The 23,986-nt window shown below is 34.5% G+C and overlaps 1 protein-coding gene across 1 annotated transcript in view; it reads right to left on the bottom strand.

Annotated features, from left to right (window-relative positions):
* The window catches only part of STT3B (STT3 oligosaccharyltransferase complex catalytic subunit B), a 101,967-nt gene that overhangs the window by 15,776 nt on the left and 62,205 nt on the right, over positions 1-23,986 (bottom strand). Inside the window, exons 4-9 of the mRNA XM_060109529.1 lie at positions 15,734-15,799; positions 14,362-14,461; positions 4,702-4,800; positions 3,424-3,570; positions 2,122-2,170; positions 608-762 (exon numbers count right to left, since the gene is read on the bottom strand). Coding sequence (XP_059965512.1) covers positions 608-762; positions 2,122-2,170; positions 3,424-3,570; positions 4,702-4,800; positions 14,362-14,461; positions 15,734-15,799 — 616 coding nt within the window. The remainder of the gene's footprint in view (positions 1-607; positions 763-2,121; positions 2,171-3,423; positions 3,571-4,701; positions 4,801-14,361; positions 14,462-15,733; positions 15,800-23,986) is intronic.

Below are 23,986 nucleotides of genomic sequence, written 5' to 3'. Positions count from 1 at the left end.
TTCAGGTTTTATCAAATGCAAAACAGCCACAGCATACTCCTTGTGATGACTGAATTACATAAAAGTGTTTGGTATCTGTTTATTTTGTCCATTTATATTTTGAATGTCAGATCCTAAACACTGGCTTTAAAATAGTTTGTCTATCTAAGTCTTGTAAGTTGGAAGTTACACAAATCTATCAGTCAAGAGGGTGTTTACTTAAAGGTGATTCTTATTCTATTACAAAATGTACTTTTGCACTGAAATTTGGATCATGGATGCCCCTGCAAACTTCCTCCTACTTAACTGGATTTAACTGAGAAAATAAAGTCAAGTCTATTCTGTCAACAGTTATAATTTCCAATTCTCAGCCACAGACTATAATTACATTAACCTCTCAGAAAATAAATTGAATGAAAAATTTATATACTAGTCCAAAATGAAAAGTTAATAATTAGAGTATATATAATGCAAATTCACTGAATTTTTCTTGGTTAAGCACTTATGCAAAGAGAGGAAAGTTATCTTAAATATGCGTAGAGTCAAGCAAAGAAAAACAAAACTTTAAAGTGCAGTGATAACCTCAACAAAAATAAATAAATCAAAGTATTTATTAAAAATCTCTTACCAAATACTCTTTCATCGTTGATATTTTTAATGCAGAACCACAGGCCTGCTGGGAAGGTACACACAAGAATATGTAGATCAAAGAAGAAAGATACCCAAGTTGTAGGCTGATGCTCAGACACTGATGCAATAATTGGAATGTGTATTTTTGCATACCTGGTATTAAAAAAAGTTAACATTATTTAAAAGTAAATGATAAAACAGGAGTTCCTTTTAGATGAATAAACTTTCTCTGATTGTAGATATGGTTCCTATCCCTACCTCTTCTTGCTTAAAAGTATACTCCAATGTAACCAGCTAGAGTGGAAATAAATCTGATACACACTGTTAAAAGCAAAACCAATATGCCCCTCCTAAAATCAGAATGATCTAAGGCCAGTTATAAAAGTGGTGGCTCTGACTTCTAACACAAAAATCTTTGCTCAAATAGGAATTTGTTTTGCGGTTTTAACTTAGTACTTTTCTAAGTTTGCATCAACGAGTTTCACTATCTTCTGGACTTATTACTAGCAGAAATATCTTATCCGATAAGATACCATATTGCCACAATAACTTTCTTAACAAGGAGATGGCACAGAGGCTGGTGAGGGAAATGGAAAAGACAGGACAAATTTTCCCTGAAATTCCAAAGTGGTCAGTTAAAGTCTGAAAGCAAGAATAAGTATGACTAACAAAAATTTAACCTAGGATTTTAATCTAATCAGAATAACTAACTTCTACAGCTGGGGTTTTCCCTCAAACTCTGGTGATGCAAAGCTGATCTCTGGAAGTTTGTGTCTGTTAGCTTCAGCCATTCATACATAATTTGCTTATGCCCTTTAATTAGTCATGGGCAAGAGCCCTTTTGGTGTCACACCAAAGGGCAGGCCTGTTCAATAAATTGTGGTAGGTTTTTTATTCGGCCACATGGGGAGTAACAAAAAAGATGGAATAGCAGAATCAAGGGAGAGAAGTAAATTATCACCAAGAGATATTTTCTTATCCTTAGGAAAACATTTCTAGAGATAAAAAATTATTGAGATAATTTAAAACTAAATTATTTTTACTAACTCTTTTTATAATAGCACTCTTAAAAAGCACAACAAATATTCTCTAGTTTATTTGATAGGTTAAAAAATATCAAGAAACTTAGATAATGTGGTATTAAAAAGAAAGTTAAATTTTTCTTCATATCTACGGCATACAGATGCTATAACATAGCATCTATCCTTAATGATTAAAAATTAAATATTACTAACAGATGGAAACTTTGAATACATTGGTAAAAACAAAAATCAATTACTAAAATGGCACACATTACCTGAAATGTTTTAACAAATAAAACTAAAATAAGGAGTTGCCCATGAACAGAAATGTGACTTACATATCACACTGAAGGTGAATTCCAAACCGGTATTATAACAGACAAAATACAACATTTACTAAACTAGTACAGATACTGACAGAGATACTAACAATAAAGAACAGATGACAAAAGGGAAATAACATGAGGACAAATAACTTATCTGCACTTACCCAGTATCCCACAATGAGTAAAACCTGCCACTCCACGGTGCAATGTAACCTTGGAAGGAAAAATGTAGAGGAAATTAATCCGCCTTTTCACTGTTTTTATGTTTATTGATTATTATGGATTAATTTAAGCTAATATTAAAAGAATTCTTGTTTTTAAAAAAATAGGTGACAACGTTATTTCACACAGCTGGCAGTCAGATAAAATAAGGTTAGGGATCAAATAAAAAAAATATCTATGGACATTACATTTCCAAAGAAACATAACAAGTTGACAGATAAAACTGTAGAATGTTTTCCAATTCTCTCTTAAACCTCTAGTTGACTAGTAAAATAAAGCTAAGATATTAAGATAGCACTGGATAATTTTAAAAAGTGAGAGGTGTCCAGTATGCCAAATTTAGATAAATTACAAAGATGATTTTAATGTTTTTAAAATTTTATTTATTTTTTATTTATTTTTGGCTGCGTTGGATCTTCATTGCTGCACGTGGGCTTTCTCTAGTTGCATCGAGCAGGGGCTAATCCTTGTTGCAGTACACAGGCTTCTCATTGCAGTGGCTTCTCTTGTTGCGGAGCATGGGCTCTAGGCATGAGGGCTTCAGTAGTTGTGGCTCGCAGGCTCCAGAGTGCAGGCTCAGTAGTTGTGGCACATGGGCTTAGTTGCTCCGCGGCATGTGGGATCTTCCTGGACCAGGGCTTGAACTCGTGTCCCCTGCATTGGCAGGTGTACTCCCAACTACTGTGCCACCAGGGAAGTCCACAAAGATGATTTTAAACATTCGTGCCTTTTATTCCTGTCAATTAATTCTTCATGATTTTATGACGTAGGCTGGTACATTAATTTGACATACCTTCAGAAAGAATTTGACTTGTTTCTAGGAACTAGTAAAGTCAGGATTAGAAAGTAACTCAGAATCCAGAAGCAGACTGAAACTGATCTGGTTGACTGTTTAAAATCAGGAGATAGAGTATATGTACATAAGGGAGGGTAAACCTGCACTGTTAACACTGGAAGCTTTGAATTTTATACATTTTGGGCCTATTCATCCATCAAGAGAAGGATGCTTGAAAGTGGATTTATCAGAACATGAAGCAGCAAAATTAAGATACTGTTAAAAAAAATCAAAATTTGTAGTGCTATTCACATTTTAGAACCTTTGACTATTATTTTCATACAGTTTATAAAGAAACCACAATATTTGACCTACTAGGATAAATGGAACATGTACAAAATTTGAAAAAGAATTACCTTTTGCAATAACCTAGAGACAAGATTCATATCCTACAGGTGATGACACCTACCTGTATAAGTCAAATAGATGACACTAAGGAACACAGCACCTGCAGCTAGTGATACACCCAAAAAGAACAGGGTCTGGAACTCTTGTTTTGTTAATCGGTCTCTCAGATACTGCAAGAAAGCATAAGCTTGCAGCAATGCAAAGACACCTAATTAAAGAAAAGGTTCATATAAGTAATCAACAAAGCATTTTTACCAAGGACATTTACAAACGTTAATTTGGCAGACCTTCTTAGAATACCTTGTACCATTCATATCAAAGACTAGTCATCTGATCTGACATTTCCTTTGTCAAATGACAGTTAACCAATTAATACATCCAAAAAATTCTGTTATATATTTTTTTCAAAATGATCAGACTCCCCATACACGGACCAGGCAAGAAAAATCTCATTCAGTAACTGAAGCCTATTCAGCACATTAAATTCCACCCTTTGTCCCATATTTTAGCAATATGTTTTCTAGGAAAAAAAATTAAAAAAAATAAAGAAACATCATTAAAAAAATAATTCTCAGATTTACTGAAGGATACAAATGACCTGGATCAGGAGAATCCTGATATATGGTTACTGTTTATAGTTGGGTGGGGGGTGGAGATGGTTCAAGATTTTTACTGAGAATCTGATGATAAAAGCTATGGAACACCATCTCAGAAAGTTAAATATACTGATATTTATAAAATGCTATAAACAAAATAACTACCCACAGACTTCCTATGGATCATGCACCTTGTGTGGAGAATCTCTGATAAAGTTTTATTCACAGATCTCCCACTGTATCTTGTTATTTGTGACCGAGATTAATGATGGCAAAATGCTCTGCTTTAGGGAGAGGAATTATATGACCTTATAATCAATATGAAAGCCATTAATTCCAGTTAGTAGATATGGATAAAATATTTTAGTGAGATGTACGGAACTTAAAAATGACATGTTCCATCTAAATTTGGTAAAATGAAAACTCAGTGATACAGTAACTCAGTGTACAAATACACTATTTAATTTATACAAAGCAAATGTTATTTAGTGTTTACAAAAAAGGATGTTTTGCTTTTTCAAAACACTCACAGCTGGCAAGATAGGAACTTTTAGGAACACAGTATCAGAAAGTCTCCATAAACTCTATGATATTCATATTTTATAGTGGTGATGTTTTAGAACCAATATGATGAAAATTAAAAACAACTACAAAACCCCCAAAGAACCCTTCATTCCACTGAAGATCAGCCAGTCATACCTTCACAGATTCTTTAGAAAAAAGAAAATAAATATTTTTCATACCTGCAGCTGCCATGTGTTCACTTGTTCTGATTGGCTGGAATCCCACAAAGGGTATCTGCATGGATAATATTAAGCCCACAATATAGAAAGTGCTATATGCTATGAAGACAAAATAGGAAACAAGGATAATTTACTACTACCAATAAGTACTTCAAACATAAATATATACACAACTCAGATATTTTTAGCAAAGTTTTAAATGAACCTATTTTGAGAATAGAATACTGAAGTGACTATTCTATTTGATACATATTTGATGGTTAATCATACATTATAAATTGTGAAATTCTTTCTGCTATTTTAAAAAATATTATTTTAAGGAGACCAGTGCTGTTTTACTCTCCTGAAAATGGAATCAAGTTTTTCTTCAATCTATCATTAATAATCAATGACATAACCCAAGAAGCTATGTAATATATAAGTAAACACCATTCCTATTGGCATTAACCCAAAGTATGCATGACCAAATGAATACTTATCAGCATCATATATGAATAGCTGCTATTGTCTCAAAGGCTTTTAAGTATTCACACCCTATTTATAGTCTCCTAACACTTTTGTACAGTACTTAACCAGTTTAAAATAAAAAATCTTATGTCTATCCACTCAGTTTTCTGTGATTAAAGAACAAAAGAACTAAGTACACAGAAGTCAAGCCATAAAACAGACTAGTTACTGAATTTATTAGGATCTAATAAAGGAAACTTATTTGGTCTTGGCACTGAGTATACTATATAGCATTCTTGGCTTATATCAACCTAAGTGTATAGGTAAATTGGGGAGGGGCTACAATTTGTATAACAGACTTATTTTTGCATTTAGGTGTTCACAGATCACTACCAGACAAGCTGATTACAGTGAAAGTATTTGGAATCACTGCAATTAAAAATTATTTAGAAATGAAGTTAAAACTCATGTAAAATAAGTTAATGTGAAGATTATTCCATTTATAAAGCTTATTCACATACTTTATGAAGTATAGTCAATATTTAGTTGTTGGCAAATAAAGTACTCTATTAGAAAAAAAAGACTGCAAGAGAACTGTTATAGCAGGCATATGTGTATGCTACACATTGTACAGCACAGCATATGCTTCTCTTCACTCAACTCAGCTGAGAAAGAATGCTTATTTGCTTTTAAAAGAAACCCATTTATAGAAGGTAAATTATGTGTTCATGGTTCAAACGTTAAGTTGCCTTCCAAGCTTCTGATGAGAGATGACTACAGTGTTAGAAAAAGGATAAGAAGCTTAAGTAAATGTAATAGGAAGGACCAATGTATAACGTTTCTGATGACCTCAAGCTAATAGAGAACCAGTTGTCTAGAGGACGCTGCAGAAATAACCCATCCAACAATGTACTTTCCAGACATATTAGTGTTGGAATACAATTACCCTCAATAAGACAGTTGAACACAAATGCAATAAAAGTTAAGTAAATATAAATAAGAATTTCTATGTCACATATTTTTGAACTGTCAACCAATTTGGTTGATGGGTTATCTAATAACAGTATGTTTCTTTAACAAATCAGTCTGTGTAGACATCCAGACGAAGAGTCACAGAGACAGAATTAGAAAAAAAATGGGAACAAGGTCATTGTGTGACCTTGAACAACTCCTTAAAAACAAACGTTTGTTTCCTCACAACAGAATGAGGAATTTGGACAAGACCTGTAGATCCCTCCCCTCCTCCGCCCCAATAATAATAAGCCAAGATTCTATGATCAACAGGCCTTTTAGACATCTAGGGCTGAGCAATTAAACCCTGGAGAAATATTGAACACACAAAGACACAATTAGAGGGGCTTCCCTGGTGGCACAGTGGTTAAGAATCTGCCTGCCAATGCAGGGGATATGGGTTCAAGCCCTGGTCTGGGAAGATCCCACATGCCGTGGATCAACTAAGGCCGTGAGCTACAACTACTGAACCTGTGCTCTAGAGCCAGCGAGCCAAACTACTGAGCCCGTGTGCCACAACTACTGAAGCCCACGTGCCTAGAGCCCGTGCTCCACGACAAGAGAAGCCACCACAATCAGAAGCCTGTGCACCACAACAAAGAGTAGACCCCGCTCACCACAACTAGAGAAAGCTCGCGCGAAGCAACGAAGACCCAATGCAGCCAAAAATTTTTTTATAAAAGGGCACAATTAGAAAGGCCAAGCCTGAGAAAACCTTATGTCCTTTATGTGTATTAATTATAGTTAAGTCTACTTACATCCAAACACTACAATCACCTCTGAGGCTGGATTTCTCTTTCTTATAAACACAAATGAACACTGAATATTATATAACACTGCCACAGAACTTGGATTGGATATGACAAATGGCACACACTGAACAAAAAAGTAAAGTCTTTTTTAAAAAAATTGAGGTCAAATTCACATATAATCATTTTGAAGTGAACAATTCAGGGGCATTTAGTATATTCTCAATGTTGTGCTACCACCAAACCTCTCTAGTCCCAAAATATTTTCATCATCCCAAAACAAAACCTCATACCCCATCCCCTCTATCCCAGGGCAAGGCAAACACAAATCTGCATCTGTTTCCATGGATTACTGGTTTGTTCTTTTTTGTTTGGTTTGTTCTTAATTGTAAAAGTAATGTATTGCTTAGAAAAAAAAAACCACAGTAAAAAGTGAAAGTCTCTAGCCCATTTACTTCCCTTTAAGTCACATTTTCCAGAAATAATCACTAGAAGGCATGGTCGGCACACATATACATGATGGGTATACACATCATACCATCTCTTCAAATGGGACTACACTGTGCTTGGTAATGTAAAAATTTCAGCAATCACTTGCCTGGAAACTATCAATGAAGTTTCTTCTCAGGGATTTGCTCAAGTTCATTTCCAGGCATATCAAAAAGAGAAGACTAAACCGGGTAATATTCTCATTTCAGCGGTTTTATGCAACTTCACAGAGGCATTTATTGTCATCAGAGAAGAAGAAAACATTTTATAAAAAAGTAGGTGCACTAGGGCTTCCCCGGTGGCACAGTGGTTAAGAATCCACCTGCCAGTGCAGGGGACACGGGTTCGAGCCCTGGTCCAGGAAGATCCCACATGCCGCAGAGCAACTAAGCCCGTGCACCGCAACTACTGAGCCTGTGCTCTAGAGTCCGTGAGCCACAACTACTGAAGCCCACACGCCTAGAGCCCATGATCCGCAACAAGAGAAGCCACTGCAATGAGAAGCCTGCACACTGCAACAAAGAGTAGCCCCCGCTCGCCACAACTAAAGAAATCCTGCGCACAGCAACAAAGACCCAACACAGCCAAAAATAAATAAATTAAAAAAAAAAAAAAAGTAGGTGCACTAGAGTTCAAGTTAATAAAAAGATGGAGATGAGTTCAAGAAAAAGAAATTCAATCTCGGCAAACATAAAAAAGGCCAGGTGGGACTTTAATTTGTAAACATTACTTTGTAAATATAGGTTAATGTCAAATAAATCTGAATTAACAGAAACAGACAAGTTCTCAACAATATTTTACCTATAAATATTCCTCTATCCAAATTAACCTCATTTATACCTACTTACATACACCAATGATACAAAGCTGATAAATGTGCTATATGCAATAATCCAAAGATAACCATTTCCTTTTCAGAGAAGTGGCTTCATGTCTTCCCTATTTTTATCCTTTTTGGATCACTGATACTAAGATGTTTACATAGGGGGATATATGTTCTACTTCACAGCACTCTTTAACACACCAATATTTCCACTGTTAAAAGAAATGACAGGCCCCAAATGGAGTCACCTGGGCTAAAATCAAAACTTAATTCATAACCTTAATTGCAGTCACAACCTTCCCCAGGAATGCAATCCTAACTGGTCAGTGTGGAATATTCTGGTCAGCACCAATGAGGTAATTCTTTCTAAACCCCCCTTCACCAAAGAAAGGTGAGGTAATCTGACACATAGACCCTTCCCTCCCCAATAGGTAGGTTACCTAAGCCTGAAAGGCATTTCTGTTTGTGAATTTCCTTGTCTTGCCTATAAAAATCTTTCCCTTTCTGAGGCTCTTTGGAGCTTTCTACTTGGCTAGATGTGATGCCGCTCAATTTATGAATCATTCATAAAGCCAATTCATAAAGCCAATTAAATACTTAAAATTTACTCAGTTGTTTTTTTTAACACTATTAAATTCAGGACTGCTTGCCAATAATATAAAATGTCACAAGTTCATCTTGCTTTTAATACTGCCCTTCTTCTTGAACCTGTAAAATTAGATATACATCTCCATACCTCAATTTAAATCCCGTTTACAAACCCATGTTTTAAAACAAAGAAAATAAGAATTAGGTATACTTGAGTATTAAGAAACAGTGAAGTAACCTCCAATTCTTAAAAATAAACACAATCTCCACTGCAAAATGAAAACAAGTTTTTCTCCAGTCTTTATACCACAGCATCAGTGTGTTTAAAAATTATCTCTTTAATTAATTCATTCAAATATTAAGTTTTTGTCTAACATGGTTCAAGACTTTCTAAAAATACAAAAAGAGCTAGATATCTAATTGGGAAAATCAGAGATGTACACAAATAACCACAACACAATGAAGCAAGTACATGTGACATTAGTGGAAAAACCCCTGGCTCTATAAACACTTAGAGGGAGAGAGCGCCTCTTCTTGACATGGGCATTGAAGAGGCAGTTGACAACACCTGTACCATTCTCTAATGTTCTCAAAAGACCTCAACAACACAAACACATGGCAATCATTCTCCACCAATTCTTCCTCCAGACTCTTTATGAAATTTGACCAAACTACTATCTACATCTATCACAACCTTCTATCCATCCATCTTAACCTACTTTTCTTACCCTTTAAACCAGATGAATAAAGCTTTCCATCAAACTGGTAAGCTCTAAGAAAACACACAAGACCAATTATGTAGTAAATCATTTATTACATCACGACAATATTTATCACACTGCCCTCCTGTGGAAGTACAGTTACTGGCCTTCAATACTGCAGACCATACTCCCAACGTGTCAGAATTCCCCCCAAATTACCATTAGGAAGATATATACAAGGTCTGTTATTCTGTTTGGTTATTTTTAACCAAAGAAAATCTCTTTGGTTTGGGACAAATAGTAATCTTCTGAAACAGAACCTAAACATCTTTTCACTCTTAAAGTACTTTATTTTTTGGGGGTCTTCCCTGGTGGCGCAGAGGTTAAGAATCCGCCTGCCAATGCAGGGGGCATGGGTTCGAACCCTGGTCCGGAAAGATCCCACATGCTGCAGAGCAACTAAGCCCGTGTGCCACAACTACTGAGCCTGTGCTCTAGAGCCTGCCAGCCACAACTACTGAGCCCGCGCGCCACAACTACTGAAGACAGCACACCTAGAGCCCGTGCTCCACAACAAGAGAAGCCACTGCAATGAGAAGCCCACACACTGCAATGAAGAGTAGCCCCCGCTCGATGCAACTATGGAAAGCCTGTGCACATCAACAAAGACCCAACACAACCAAAAGTAAAAAAAGTTAAAAAAAAATTTTTTTAAAGTACTTTATTTTTTTTTAATCCAAGGGTATGGGGTGGGATCAGATTGATACAGAGAAGAAACAAACGACTGTCCTTGACTTAAGGTGTACAAATGAATTGTTCTATAAAATAAAAGGCACTGAAAGGCCTGATTCGAGTTCCAAAAGAATGTCAAGTTTTCAAGAAGCCTGCTGTTCCCCAAACTAACCTTTAAGTACCTTCTTAAACAACTTACATTGACAGTACCCTTCATGCTTTTAAAGTACTGCTATACTTCCTTTTACTTAAATAAAGTTAGAAAAGGTTTTGTGAATATTATATTCCTGTTAACTTTGATCCACCATTAAATCACCTTACCATTTCTGAGTTGCTTTATCTCCTGGGTGATAATGGAAAGGGCTAGCAAAATATTCCTTTGCCATCCCCTGTCTCTCTCAACCAAAACAGTACTAATCAAAAGAAACATAGTGAGGAAATACTTTAAAATTCAACCAATTTTGCTTTATTATTAACAAATATGATTAAAGGCTTGTAAGACTGTTGAAGCTTTTGACTAATAAAGATACTTTATTACTGCTTGATTCCTTGACTACTGTGAATGCTGGTAAATAAGCAGGGTGAAAAATGGTAAGAAACTTATATGAAATTAAAGCTCACAAGATTCCCCCCCTGCCCCGCAAAAACGAAAAATAAAAAAAACTCTCCACGGATTCTTCTCGACCAGCAGAGAGAAATACAATGACTAACTTAACAGATATACATAATGAGAAAAATAATTTTTTTTCCAGGATGCTGTTCATTGCAAACTATGTAGAGAATGAGTCTTGTAAACTATTATTTTATAAGCTCTATTTGTAAAAGCAGCAAGAAGTGACTTGTTCAAAACACCTAACTGGAGAGACAATCACAACTTTTAAAAATAGCAAATATACTTCGTACTGATACCTAAAATGAAATCAAGGATAGTACAGCAGAAAAAAACCAAAGAAATACAATTTGAAAGTATAAGATGATGTTCCTTGGTAACTTCTAGAGCTAAATAGAAACAAGGAGGGCAGGGTGGAGAATTTGAACACCATGAAATTATCTAAGAGTTTGCTAATCTAGCTTCATACACATCCATAACATCCCTAACCTATTTTATTTTTCTTCCCTCTGAAAAGCTCTTCTAATATTCTTATATTCTCAAGAGCCAACCAAAGCAGTGTTAACTGTATGCTTTTCTAAAGTGACCAGAGAAATCCTATTCATCAAATACAAGGTCTTTTCTCAACTCTCATCCTACTTGATCTTAGTGCTAACACTTAAGAGGACTTGGTCACTGTTCATGCTTTGAACTTTTGTGTAGAAAATACTCCCATTTGACCTCCTTAACAATGTATTTACCTGGCTACTTCTAACTCTTCCTTTAGTGCTTCCTCTTTCCGATTCAGGGGCATTTCACAAAAGTCTATCCCTCAATCTTCTCCCTAACTCTGTTCTCCTGACCATTACATTTTCAGGACCCCAATTTTTGAAATTAAACAAAGAAACTTTTAGTTCTTCCCCGTAAGCATTTAACTTAAAATGTTTTTCCTGTATAGTTCCAAAGCAAAAAGCCGAGAGTTATTGTTTAATCTGTCATCTTCTTTTCTGGATTCCAATGATTGTTTACGGTGTTTTCAGGGTAAAGAGATTTATCATAGGGTGATATATTTCCCCAGTAAGGTATTTATTTACATGGCAGGCACACAGTTACAGTGATTTTTTTGCATTACAGGCTACTGAGCCAAAATATCTAAGTTCAGGCTTCAGCTCCATTACTAGCTACATGATTTTGAGCAAATTATGTCTTCTCTTGTTTCTTCATCTGTAAAATGAGGATAGTAATAGTACCTATCCTCACAGTGTGGTTATGAAGACTAAATGAGTTAAATACATGTGAAGAATTTAGGACAGTTTGTGCTATATAAGAATAACTTGATACATACAGATGTACTATTTCAGTGGTGATTGTTATAAAGTATGCTGAAATGGCTATAAATATAATTAATATACTCTAACTTTTAAAAATGGATATAATTTGTACTAAAAAAAACCCCTATCCTTTTAAAATGTACCATTGAGTGGTTTTTATTATATTCACAAAGCTGTGTAACTATCACCACTGTCTAATTCCAGAACATTTCCTCACCCCCAAAAGAAACCCCATACCCATTAGCAGTCACTCCTCTACCATCCAGACCCCTGGCAACCACTAAATCAACTTCCCGTCTCTAATCTGCTTGCTGTCTTTATGGATTTGCCTGCACTGGACACTTCATACAAAAATAATCTTACAGTATATGGCCTTTAGTGTCTGGCTTATTTTACTTAACACAATGTTTTCAAGGCTCATGATGTAGCATGTTATCAGTACTTTATTCCTTTTCGTTGCCAAATAATATTCCATTGCATGGATATACCACACTTTATCCGTTGATCAGTTGATGGCCATTGGTTTGTCTTCACTTTTTGGCTATCACGAATAATCAATGCTGCTATGGAATGTTACAGTACAAGTTTTCGTGTAAATATATATTTTCTTTTCTTTACTTTTTTTTTAGTTATGGCCCACTGGCTTAGTTACTCCATGGCACGTGGGATCGAACCCGTGTCCCCTGCATCAGCAGGCAAATTCTTAACCACTGCGTCACCAGGGAAGTCCCAGAATCGCAGTCTCCCTTTTAATATAACTTAAGCCCAAAGAATCCACGGAAAATTGTTACAGAAAATAAGACAATAAAATATTGTAAGGACTATAACAGAATCATATAGTACACAGTTCATATAGACACATCCTAAGCAGTTACAAAGTAAATATACATTTTCAATTCTCTTAGGTATATACCTAAGAGTGGAATTGTGGGTCACAGGGTAACTCTATGATTAAATTTTTGAGAAATTGCCAAACTACTATGTTTTTTAATCAAGTAAATAAAGATTTATATCTTTTTGTTACTGTTTTCCAACATTATTATAATGGAATTATATTATTTTACTAACACACTGGTTTCAGATCATAACTTCTCTGTGATTAATTCAACCCATAAATGTTCTGTCTCTCTCATAGAAAATGAGCTCTAAGATTTGAGACATCATCTATTACTAAGCATCTTATTCAAAAGATATGTTTTAGGGCTTCCCTGGTGGCGCAGTTGTTGAGAGTCTGCCTGCCGATGCAGGGGACACGGGTTCGTGCCCCGGTCTGGGAAGATCCCACATGCGGCGGAGCGGCTGGGCCCGTGAGCCATGGCCGCTGAGCCTGCGCTTCTGGAGCCTGTGCTCCGCAATGGGAGAGGCCACAACAGTGAGAGGCCCGCGTACCGCAAAAAAAAAAAAAAAAAAAAAAGATATGTTTTAAAACCTGTAGAGCAAATTAAAATCGTGTAGAGAAAATACTTAGTCTCTACTATGGTCCGAATGTTTGTTTCTCCCCAGAATTCAATGTTGAAAACCTAATTCCCAAGGAAATGGTATTAGGAGGTAGCCTTTGGGAGGTGATTAGGTAATGAGAGTTCCAAGGGAGCAGCACCCTTTTAAAAGAGGCCCCAGAGAGCTTGCTCATTCCTTCTACCAGGTGGGGACAAAGAAGGTACCAGCTGTGGGACAGGAAAACAGTCCTCACAAGAATGTGAACATTCTGGTGCCTTGATTTTGGATTTTCTAGCCCCCAAAACTGAGAAATAGATTTCTATTGTTTGTAAACTACTCAGTCTCTGGTATTTTGTTATAGCAGCTCGAATGAACTAAGACAGTCTGTTGTATATTATACAGAAAGAGCTTTCAAAAGTTTATTAAACTGTTAAGGATCCTTAATCTCTTACAGTGAGTAAGCTGAATTTGAATAATATGTATATGTGAGTGACAGAAATGCCCCTTCCTCCAAATTAAAAAAAAAGGTTGACAACTATTAAATCTAGACTAATTTCGACAAAAACTCATTAAGGGAAAGTTGATAACAACACACTTAGTAAAAATGCCCGACCCTCCTTATTAATACAAAAAGCAAAATAACTCAAATTATTTTTACCTCCTCATGAATAATACTAACCTAACAGAAATGTCTGTTCAATGAAAAGAATGTATATGAAACACCTCTTAGAAGTTGACAGCTATCAGAAGTCAAATCACTTACCTATGTAGACTCTTTTGCTGTATCTCTGCATTAGTAACAACACAAATACATGCAGTGGAATAAGGTTGATAATAAACACATAACCACCCCAAGCAGAGACCTACGAGCAAAGAAATGCTAAGTTAAATAATTTATATATTTGCTTTTTAAAATAGATAAGTTTTGTGATGACATGTCATGACAATCTAAACATATAAGCAAATATAAACACTAGGATTTTTAGCAATTTTGAGATGCTTAAAAATGGATTTGTAACCTACAAATAACCTATTTTTCTTTATTTTTATTGATAAGTAAAACAACACAATACCATAAATCTAATACACTTTTATATATTCACTTTTATATATAATTTGACCAGAAATGGTCAAATTAAATTAAACTTACAAGAACACTGAGAACAATATAATTTGTGAATTGGCAATAAAAAGACTGTCATGGAGATAGACTTTTAGAATATAGATCATAAATTTTTAAAAGAAAAAAAACCCTTTTACTCCCTCCATTTTTGATGATAAATACATCGCAAGAAACTTCACAAAGAATAAGAACAATGGATGTTAGCATTAGTCAACAACTAAAAGGAATACTCAGATGATCTGGATGTGCTTTGTGATCCTCAAGACGAAAGGTGCTATACCTTGGGTATAAATTTCTTCCTACCAGTGGATACAAATCAAGATCCCAGTTTAATGTTTAGCCTGTAGCACAAAATTAGAATAATTCTATTTACCAGACAATTGAGTATGTTATGTTCTGGTCTAAATCAATAAAGATTCTAAAGATTATGTTTATTCCAAACCAATAGAATTTATTAAGTACATTCAGTAACCACTTTAAAAGGGGCACAGATAATATGGAAGCACAAATTCCATGACATTTGCTTAAGAAACAAAAAAAGTTACTTAAGATTATCATTAATTTTCAGCATAAGACTACTATATAGGCTGTGGTGTGGGAAAGAAAGGCAGGAGATTAAAGAGGTAATACTGAACCCCAATCTTAAGTAATCTGTTGAAAAAAATTATGTTAAGTAGTTTACAGGTTAACCTAGAGAATGTGACCATTATTTAGGAAAAGTTGTATATTTGAAAGAAAAGTTTTTGTTTCACTTGCTGCAAGTATTACGTTTGAGGGGTTGAGTATTAACCCTGCCCACTAAAGTAAAAGTCCATAACAGGCCCTGAAGGTGGGAGCAGGGAAGAGAGTGGTAGTAAGGAAAGAAAATACATTAAACAAAAGATCTTAAAGACTGAAGGAGAAACGAAGTGGAGAAGTAGCCCTGGCTGAGAAGGGAATGATGAAGAGGAGGCACTGATCCAGCTGCCAAAGACTTGTTTGCCCTCATGTAGCTTCAAACATGAAATCTTACCATATAGAAATATGACAAGCAGCAGCACATCGTCCAAAAAACTGACCCAGTTTTAACAGATTTTACCTAAAAAACAAACAAGCAACTGATATAATAAAGTTTATAAATGTTCCTGCTGAATAAAAAAAGGTTAAATGTTTAGTAAACTTGTATTACAAAAAGCAAAGATTATTTTTTAAAAAGAGTAATGAGGTTATACAGATACTTGGATCCACTTAATATATATTACATGTATAACACTGGACAGTAGTCAGACATTTTAGGAATAGCTTTGATTTTTTTTTTTTTAGTTATATAGCTTTTAGTAAAAAGAATCATCTTAAAAGGAACAACTTCTATTTTTCCATGTTATATTTTCTATCTTAAGATGATTAATATCAACAAATTAAGATTTTTAACTAAAGAATAAATTTGTTCAGTAAGTCTACATTTTTATATGGTAGCTTTGCTTAGACATAACACCTTAATCTGTAGTTTTTCTTCATCTGAATGTGATCATCTATATCTCACATATAATTATGAGCATCCATTTTTGAAAACTTATCATTACCTAGAAATTTTCAGATACCACAATCATATCTTCAATAAATTTATATTCTTAAAATTTCTAGAAGGCCTAATGATATGTCAGTAAAATTCTCAATTACTCTGAACTGGAAAGACAACGTGCAATAAATGTTCAGAAAGTTGACAAATCTCTATTGTCTTAAAAAAACTAATCAAAGAGTTTACATGCTCATTTGAAAAATCAAAATATATTAGCACCTTCAGAAAACAAAATTTAAAATTCTAGAAACACAAGCTCCAAATACTTATGCCAAGAGCAAAGGGTCATCTTTAAGATGAATTGAGTAAGAAATGATAGATGTAAGTCCCATTATAGGTAATTCTGTATTAAACATTATAGGTATTCTGTATTAAAAGAGTTATCTCCATGTTCAAATTTAACAGTATGCTTTCTTTAGAGCTTATTTCAAGGAATTCTTTACTTTCAAAATGGGCTTCTATTTCTGTTAGTACATTAAAACAAACTACAAGTGACGTCCAATCTGTGGGGAAACTGTAAAACAAACAAACAAACAAACAAACAAAAAAGGAAGGGAGGGAGACAGGAAGAAAAGAGAAAACACTCTTAGTTTTACAGCACTTAGAGCAGTATGAGACTTCTAACAGACTATGAAACACTGCTTTGAATTCAATGTTACAGTGCACATGTGTGACAAAATACACTCCAATCCCCTCCCCAAACCATGCCAACTTTGAAAAGTTTACCTTTGAACAGGGTCAAATAACAAGGTGGGTCCTATTCTAAGATGTGAATAGGGGAGGGAGTATATTAAAATATTGAAAAATTTTAAAGTGAGAAAATTAAAACCTTGGAATTTGTGTTATAACTTTATTCATAAACTAAAAGCCACTAAACTGTATACTTTAAAAGGGTAAATTTTATGGTATGCAGATATTTCTCAAAAAAAGTCTGTGCAGTGCAGCTAAAACAGCGCTTACAGGGAAACTTATACCTTTAAGTGCTTATATTAGAAGAGATGATCTCAAATGACTAATTTATAATCTAGAAAAATTAAAGACAAAACTGAGAAATAAAATAATGAAAAGAGATAACCATGTTCATGTATCAGACTTCATATTGTTAAGATAACAATTCTCCCCAAACTATGTATAGATTTAATGTACTCCCAATAAAAGTAGAAATCCCAGCTCATTGGGGTAGATGTTGATAAGCCAATTTAAAATTTATATGAAGCAAAGGACTAGGAACAGCCAAAATAATTATGAAAAAAAAAGAGGAACAAAGTTAAATCACTCACGCTACCTGATTTCAAGACAGCATGGTGTAGGATAGATATATAGAGATCTCAATAAAACAGAAGAATCCCAAAACAGACTGACATCTATACAGTCAACCTATTCTTACAAGGCTATCAAGGTGAGTAATTCAGTGGAGAAAGGAGTCTTTTCAACAATGATGTTCGAATGACGGGATATCAATATCCCCCCCAAAGAGAACCTCAGCCCTTTTCTTGCACCACAGACCACAATCAACTTGAAACAGATAACAGATCGTAATGTAAAACCTAAAACTATTGAGTTTCTAGAAATAAAAACATGAGAAAATGTTTGTAACTTTGGGGTAGGCTAAGATTTCTTAGATGACACACCAAAAGCAAGATCCATAAAAGAGAAAATGGTAAAGTGGACTTGATCAAAATTAAAAATTTCTACTTAGAAAGATATGTTAAAAAAATTAAGACAAGCCACATACTGGGAGAAATTGTTTGCAAAACACACATCTATCTGATAAAGGACTTATTTCCAGAATATATAAAGAACTCTTACAACTCAGTAATAAAAAGCCGAGCAGCCCAACCAAAACATAGGCAAAAGATATGAACAGACATTTCACCAAAGAAGAAAAGGAATGGGAAATAAGTACATGAAAAGATAATATTAGTCATTGGGGAAAAGCAAGTTAAAACCATGAGATACCACTACAAAACTGTTAAATCTGAACAAACTATGTGCTGGTGATGCAAACAAAATAAATGCAACTCTTCATACTCTGATGAAGGGAATGCGAAATGATAGTCACTTGCAAAAACCATTTGGCAGCTTTTTATAAAATTAAACATGTAGTTATTTTACAAACCAGCAATCCCACACCTAGGCATTTATTCAAGAGAAATACTAATTTATGTCCATATGAAGAACTGTATGCAAATATTTATAGCCTCTTTATTCATAGTTACCAAAAGCTGGAAAACAAAATAAATTATAGCACATCCATACAACAGGATACTACTCAGCAGTAAAATGTAACAAGCTACTAAAACATGCAACAACATAGATGACTCTCAGAAGTATTATGCTACATGAAGTAAGTCAGACACAAAGGGCCACCCTATACTATCTGCTTCTATAACATGGCATTCTGGAAAAGAAACTCCCAGAGACATACAGACAGAAATCAGATCTGTGGTTGCAAGTAATACAGGTTAAGGAGAGGATTGATTACAAAGGCACAGGAGGAAACTTAAAAAAAAAACAAAAAAAAACCCCACAACTATAGGAGGCAATATGGTAATAAGCATTGTTCTAAGTACTATTCTATCTCCATTAGCTCTGTTTTTGGTGACAGTAACAATAGAAGTAATAACAAACATGTACTCATCACTTTCTGTGTTCCTACAATGTTCTATACCTTTACATGCATTAACTTATTTAAACCATATGAGGTAGGTACTATTATTACTTCCATTTTATAGTTGATGAAATAGATATTCGGGAGTTTAAACAACTCTGAGTGATAGAACTGGAATTCAAACAAACAGGAAGAAGATCCAAGAAAAACAAAACTGAAACAAACTAATATTTGAAACTATAATCAAAGACAACTTTCCAGAAATAAAAATTATCAATATACATGTTGAAAGGGGTCACCATTACCAGAAGTGTCAACTTTGGGACATATCCTAAGAAATTTATTAGACTTCAATGCTATAGAGAAAAAACAAATTATTACTTCAGGGAAAAAAGATCATGTTTGTTATGAAACACATAAAATTAGGTTTTTGACAATAACAAGCAAAATGATGATAGTACAACAATTCCAAGAAATTCAAGTAAAGAACAAATGACCTAGACCTTTCTATCTAGCCAAACTCTCATAAATGACACTATAAAAAAACAAGATTTAAACATGCAAGGACTTCAGGAATATGATACTCAAGGGCCTTCCCTGAGGAGTCCAATTAGAGGAATACCTTCATCCAACTGAGAGATATCGTGTATAAAAAATGTATAAATAACATTAATATACAAAATACTATGTACTAGTATATAGTATAAAATATATTACATGCTTAATAACATGTATTACATGTTAATATATAACAAAAGCCATATATGAAAAACCCACAGCACACATATTCAATGGTGAAAGACTGAAGTTTTTCCTCTATGATCAGGAACAAGACAAGGATGCCTACTTTCACCACCTCTATTCAACATAGTACTTGAAGTTCTAGCCAGAGCAATTAAGCAAGAAAAACAAATAAAAGGCATCCAAATTGCAAAGGAAGAAGTAACATCACCCCTGTTCGCAAATATGATCTCATAGGGAGAAAACACTAGATTCCACATACACAAAAACTGTTAGAGCTAATAAATGAACTCAGCAAAATAGCAAGATAGAAAGTCAACACACAAAAATCAGTTGCATTTCTATACTCTAACAATGAACAATACAAAAAGGAAATTACAAAAAAATTTCCAAATGCATCAAAAAGAATAAAATACAAGTTAACTAATGAAGTAAAAGACTTGTATGATGAAAACTATAAAACATTGTTTGAAGAAAACATAAATAAATGGAAACATCTCATGGTCACTCATGGACTGGAGGATGACAATACTACCCAAAGTGGTCTACAGAGTCAATGCAATCCATATCAAAATCCAATGATTTTTTTTCTTTGCAGAAGTAAAAAACCCACCCTAAAATTCATATGGAATCTCAAGGGACCCCAATAGCCAAAAGAATCCCGAAAGAACAACAAAGACAGAGGACAAACACTTCTTGATTTTAAAACTTACTACAAAGCTAAAGTAATCAAACACTGTGGTGCTGGCATAAAGACATACATATAATACATACAGACCAATGGAACAAAATAAAGAACCCAGAAATAAACCTTTGCATATATGGTCAAATGATTTTCAGTAAGGGTGCCAAGGCCTCTCAATGGGGAAAGGACAGTCCCTTCAGCAAACAGTGCTGGGGAAACTAGATATCAATGTGCAAAATAATGAAGTTGGACCCTTACCTAACAGCATATACAAAAACTAACTCAAATGTTAGACCCAAAACTATAAAACTCTTAGAAGAAAACACAGGGCAAAAGCTTCATGCCATTAGATTTGGCAATGATCTCTTGGATATGACACCAAAGGCACAGCAATAAAAGAAGAAACAGACAAACTGGACTTCATGAAAAATTAAAAATTTTGTGACTCCAAGACAATATTAACAGAGTGAAAAAGACAATCCATAGAATGGGAGAAAACATTTGCAAATCATGTATCTTATAAAGGATTACTATTAAGAATATACTGAGAACTCCTAAAACTCATCAACCAAAAACCAAAAAATCCAATTCAAAACTGGGCAAGGGACTTCAGTAAACATTTCTCCAAAGATATACAAATGGCCATTAACCACATGAAAAGATGCTCAACCTCACTGATCACTAGAGAAATGCAAATCAAAACTACAATGAGCTATCACCTCAAACCTGTTAAGACGGCTTACTATCCAAAACAAACAAACAAACAAACAAACGTGTTGATGTGGATGTGAAGAAATTAGAACCCTTGTGTACTGCTAATAGGAATGTAAAATAGTACAGCTGCTACAGAAAACAATATGGTGGTTCCTCAAAAAATTGAAAATAGAATGACCACATGATCTGGCAATTTCACTCCTGGGTATATACCCCATAGCAACATACTCATAACAGCTAAAGCATGGAAGCAACCAAAGTGTCCATCAACAAATGAATGGGTAAACAAAAGGTGGTATATAAATACAATGGAACATTATTTCAGCCTTAATAAAGGAAGGAAATTCTGACATATGTCACAGCATGGATGAACCTTGAGGACATTACTCTAAGTGAAATAAGCCAGTCACAAAAAGACAAAAACTGTATGATTCCACTTACATGAAATACTTAGAGCTGTCAAAATCATAGAGACATAAAGTAGAATGGTGGTTGTCAGGGGCTGGGGAAAGTTAAAATGGGGGGGTTATTGTTTAATGGATATAGTTTCAAGTTTTACTAGATGAAAAACTATGGCGATGGATGGTGGTGGTGATTGCACAACATTATGATCTATTTAACACCATTGGACTACACTTACAAATAGTAAATGGTAAATTTTATGTTACTTGTATTTTACCACAATTAAAAAAACACACAAAAAAACAAAAGCAACAACCATGAGATACCACTTCATACCAACAGGCAAGTAAAACAAAAAAACTAGAAAAAAAAAACAAGTATTGGCGAGGATTAGGAGAAATTAAAACCCTCATACATTGCCAGTGGAAATGTAAAATGGGGAAACCACTGTGGGAAACAGTCTGGCAGTTCCCCAAAAAGTTAATCACAAAGTTATCATGTCAACCAATAATTCCACTCTTAGGTATATATGGAAGAGAAATGAAAATATATGTCCACATAAAAACTTGTACACAAATGTCATTAGCAGCATTATTCATAATAGTCAATGTCATCAACTAATGGTAGATTTTAAAAATGTGGTATTATCCATACAATGGATTATTCAACCATAAAAAGGAAGTACTGATACATGTCAAAAATATGAATGATTATGCTAAGGAAATGAAACCATACATAAAAGGTCACTTTTTTTTTTTTTTTTTTGGCAGTACACGGGCCTCTCACTGTTGTGGCCTCTCCCGTTGCAGAGCACAGGCTCCGGATGCGCAGGCTCAGCGGCCACGGCTCACGGGCCTAGCCGCTCTGCGGCATGTGGGATCTTCCCAGACCGGGGCACGAACCCATGTTCCCTGCATCGGCAGGCGGACTCTCAACCACTGCGCCAGCAGGGAAGCCCGGTCACGTTTTTTTAATGTGGGTTTTATTTACATGAAATGTCCAGAATAGGTAAGTCTTCAAACAGAAATTAAATTAATGGAGGAAAGGCGGAATTGGGAGGTACAAGGTTTCTTTAGGGGGTGATAAAATGTTCTGTAGGTACACAGAGGATACTAAAAACCACTGAACTGTACACTTTAAAATGGTTGAAATAGTGAATTTATGTTATATGAATTTTGTCTCAATTTCTTAAAGTGAAATTTTAAAAAATGTTGAAAGGTAATTAACATGCCAGTTAAGGCACTCCTGTAATGATTCAGACTCATGCTATGTTAAAAGAATATAAAGAATAAAAATATATATATAAACAATACCACTTCTGCATTTCATAAAAGCATACAAAATTTTAAAAATGACAAAATGCAAATGTAGTAACACCTGGGTGATGGCTTCTTTACATTAGTTTTCTATGTTTCTAAATTTCCAACATACAGAATATATTATTTTAAAATTTTATTACAAAATGTTTCAAACATATAGAAGAGTAGAGAATAATAGCCATCCAGACTTCCAAATGCAAATACATCATATATTTGCTTTGGATGATTTTATTTAAAAAAAAATTTTTTTTTTTTTACTAACATAGTTGAATCTCCCTTCATACCTTCTTCCTCAATATCACCCACCCATACTCAGGAGTAACCACTATCAAAGCTGGTATATATATGGATAAATGCCATATTTTTATACTTTCATTATAAATAGGTATAAACAAACAGTACACAATATGGTTTGTACTATTTAAAATTACTGTATGTATTCTACCTCAACTTATTTTTCCATTTGGCATTATACTGTCAAGCTCCATCCATTCATATGTATTGTCAAGATATATACTTAATATGTAATTTAAATACTAAGTATTAGTTAAAAGACCTCAAAAGGATGTTCCAGATTTTAAGGTTTTTTCTCAGTTGTTTTTAAACATTTTTTGGTGAATACAACAGCATCAGCAGCATCCTGCTGCTTGTCATCATCTTCATCACCATGGGTGCTTTTCTTTCTTCTCTCTTAAACTCAAGATCAAGCAACTGTCTATGTTGATTGACTGCAACAATTCTCCTCTGAAATTCCTTGCCAAAGCAAAAATATCCACAGGCTAAAGAGCTTTAAAAGATGTAAAATACAAAAGAGAAAAATAATACTACAATTCACCTAGCTACCTAAAAATATATGAGTATTCATATGTAAAAATTTGGAGCAATTTCCAACATTGAAAAAGTATGAACGTAGGCTAAGATAATAAAGAAGAAAACAATTAAATATATGCAAGGTTTAAATTGAAGCTAGCACTAAGGAGCATCCTTTTCCTTGCAGGAAAAACATTAAGTTTAGATAGCTTAGCAATAAATAGACTTCTGGTTTCTGGTTCTACATGTAAGGAGCTTGGACGTCACCACTCAGTCCTAACAAGTAAAAAGCTGAACAGAGTGAAAAACCAACAACTCTTCCTGGACCTGCGAGTGAGGGAAAGACACAGGACAAACTGCTGCTCTCAACAATGGAGAGAAACACATGCAGGAATCAATACTGCAAATAACTGGGGGCAGGGAGG

This window comes from Mesoplodon densirostris, chromosome 10 (assembly GCF_025265405.1).
Source record: "Mesoplodon densirostris isolate mMesDen1 chromosome 10, mMesDen1 primary haplotype, whole genome shotgun sequence".
Taxonomy (NCBI): domain Eukaryota; kingdom Metazoa; phylum Chordata; class Mammalia; order Artiodactyla; family Ziphiidae; genus Mesoplodon; species Mesoplodon densirostris.
This window is presented reverse-complemented; position numbering and strand designations above follow the sequence as displayed.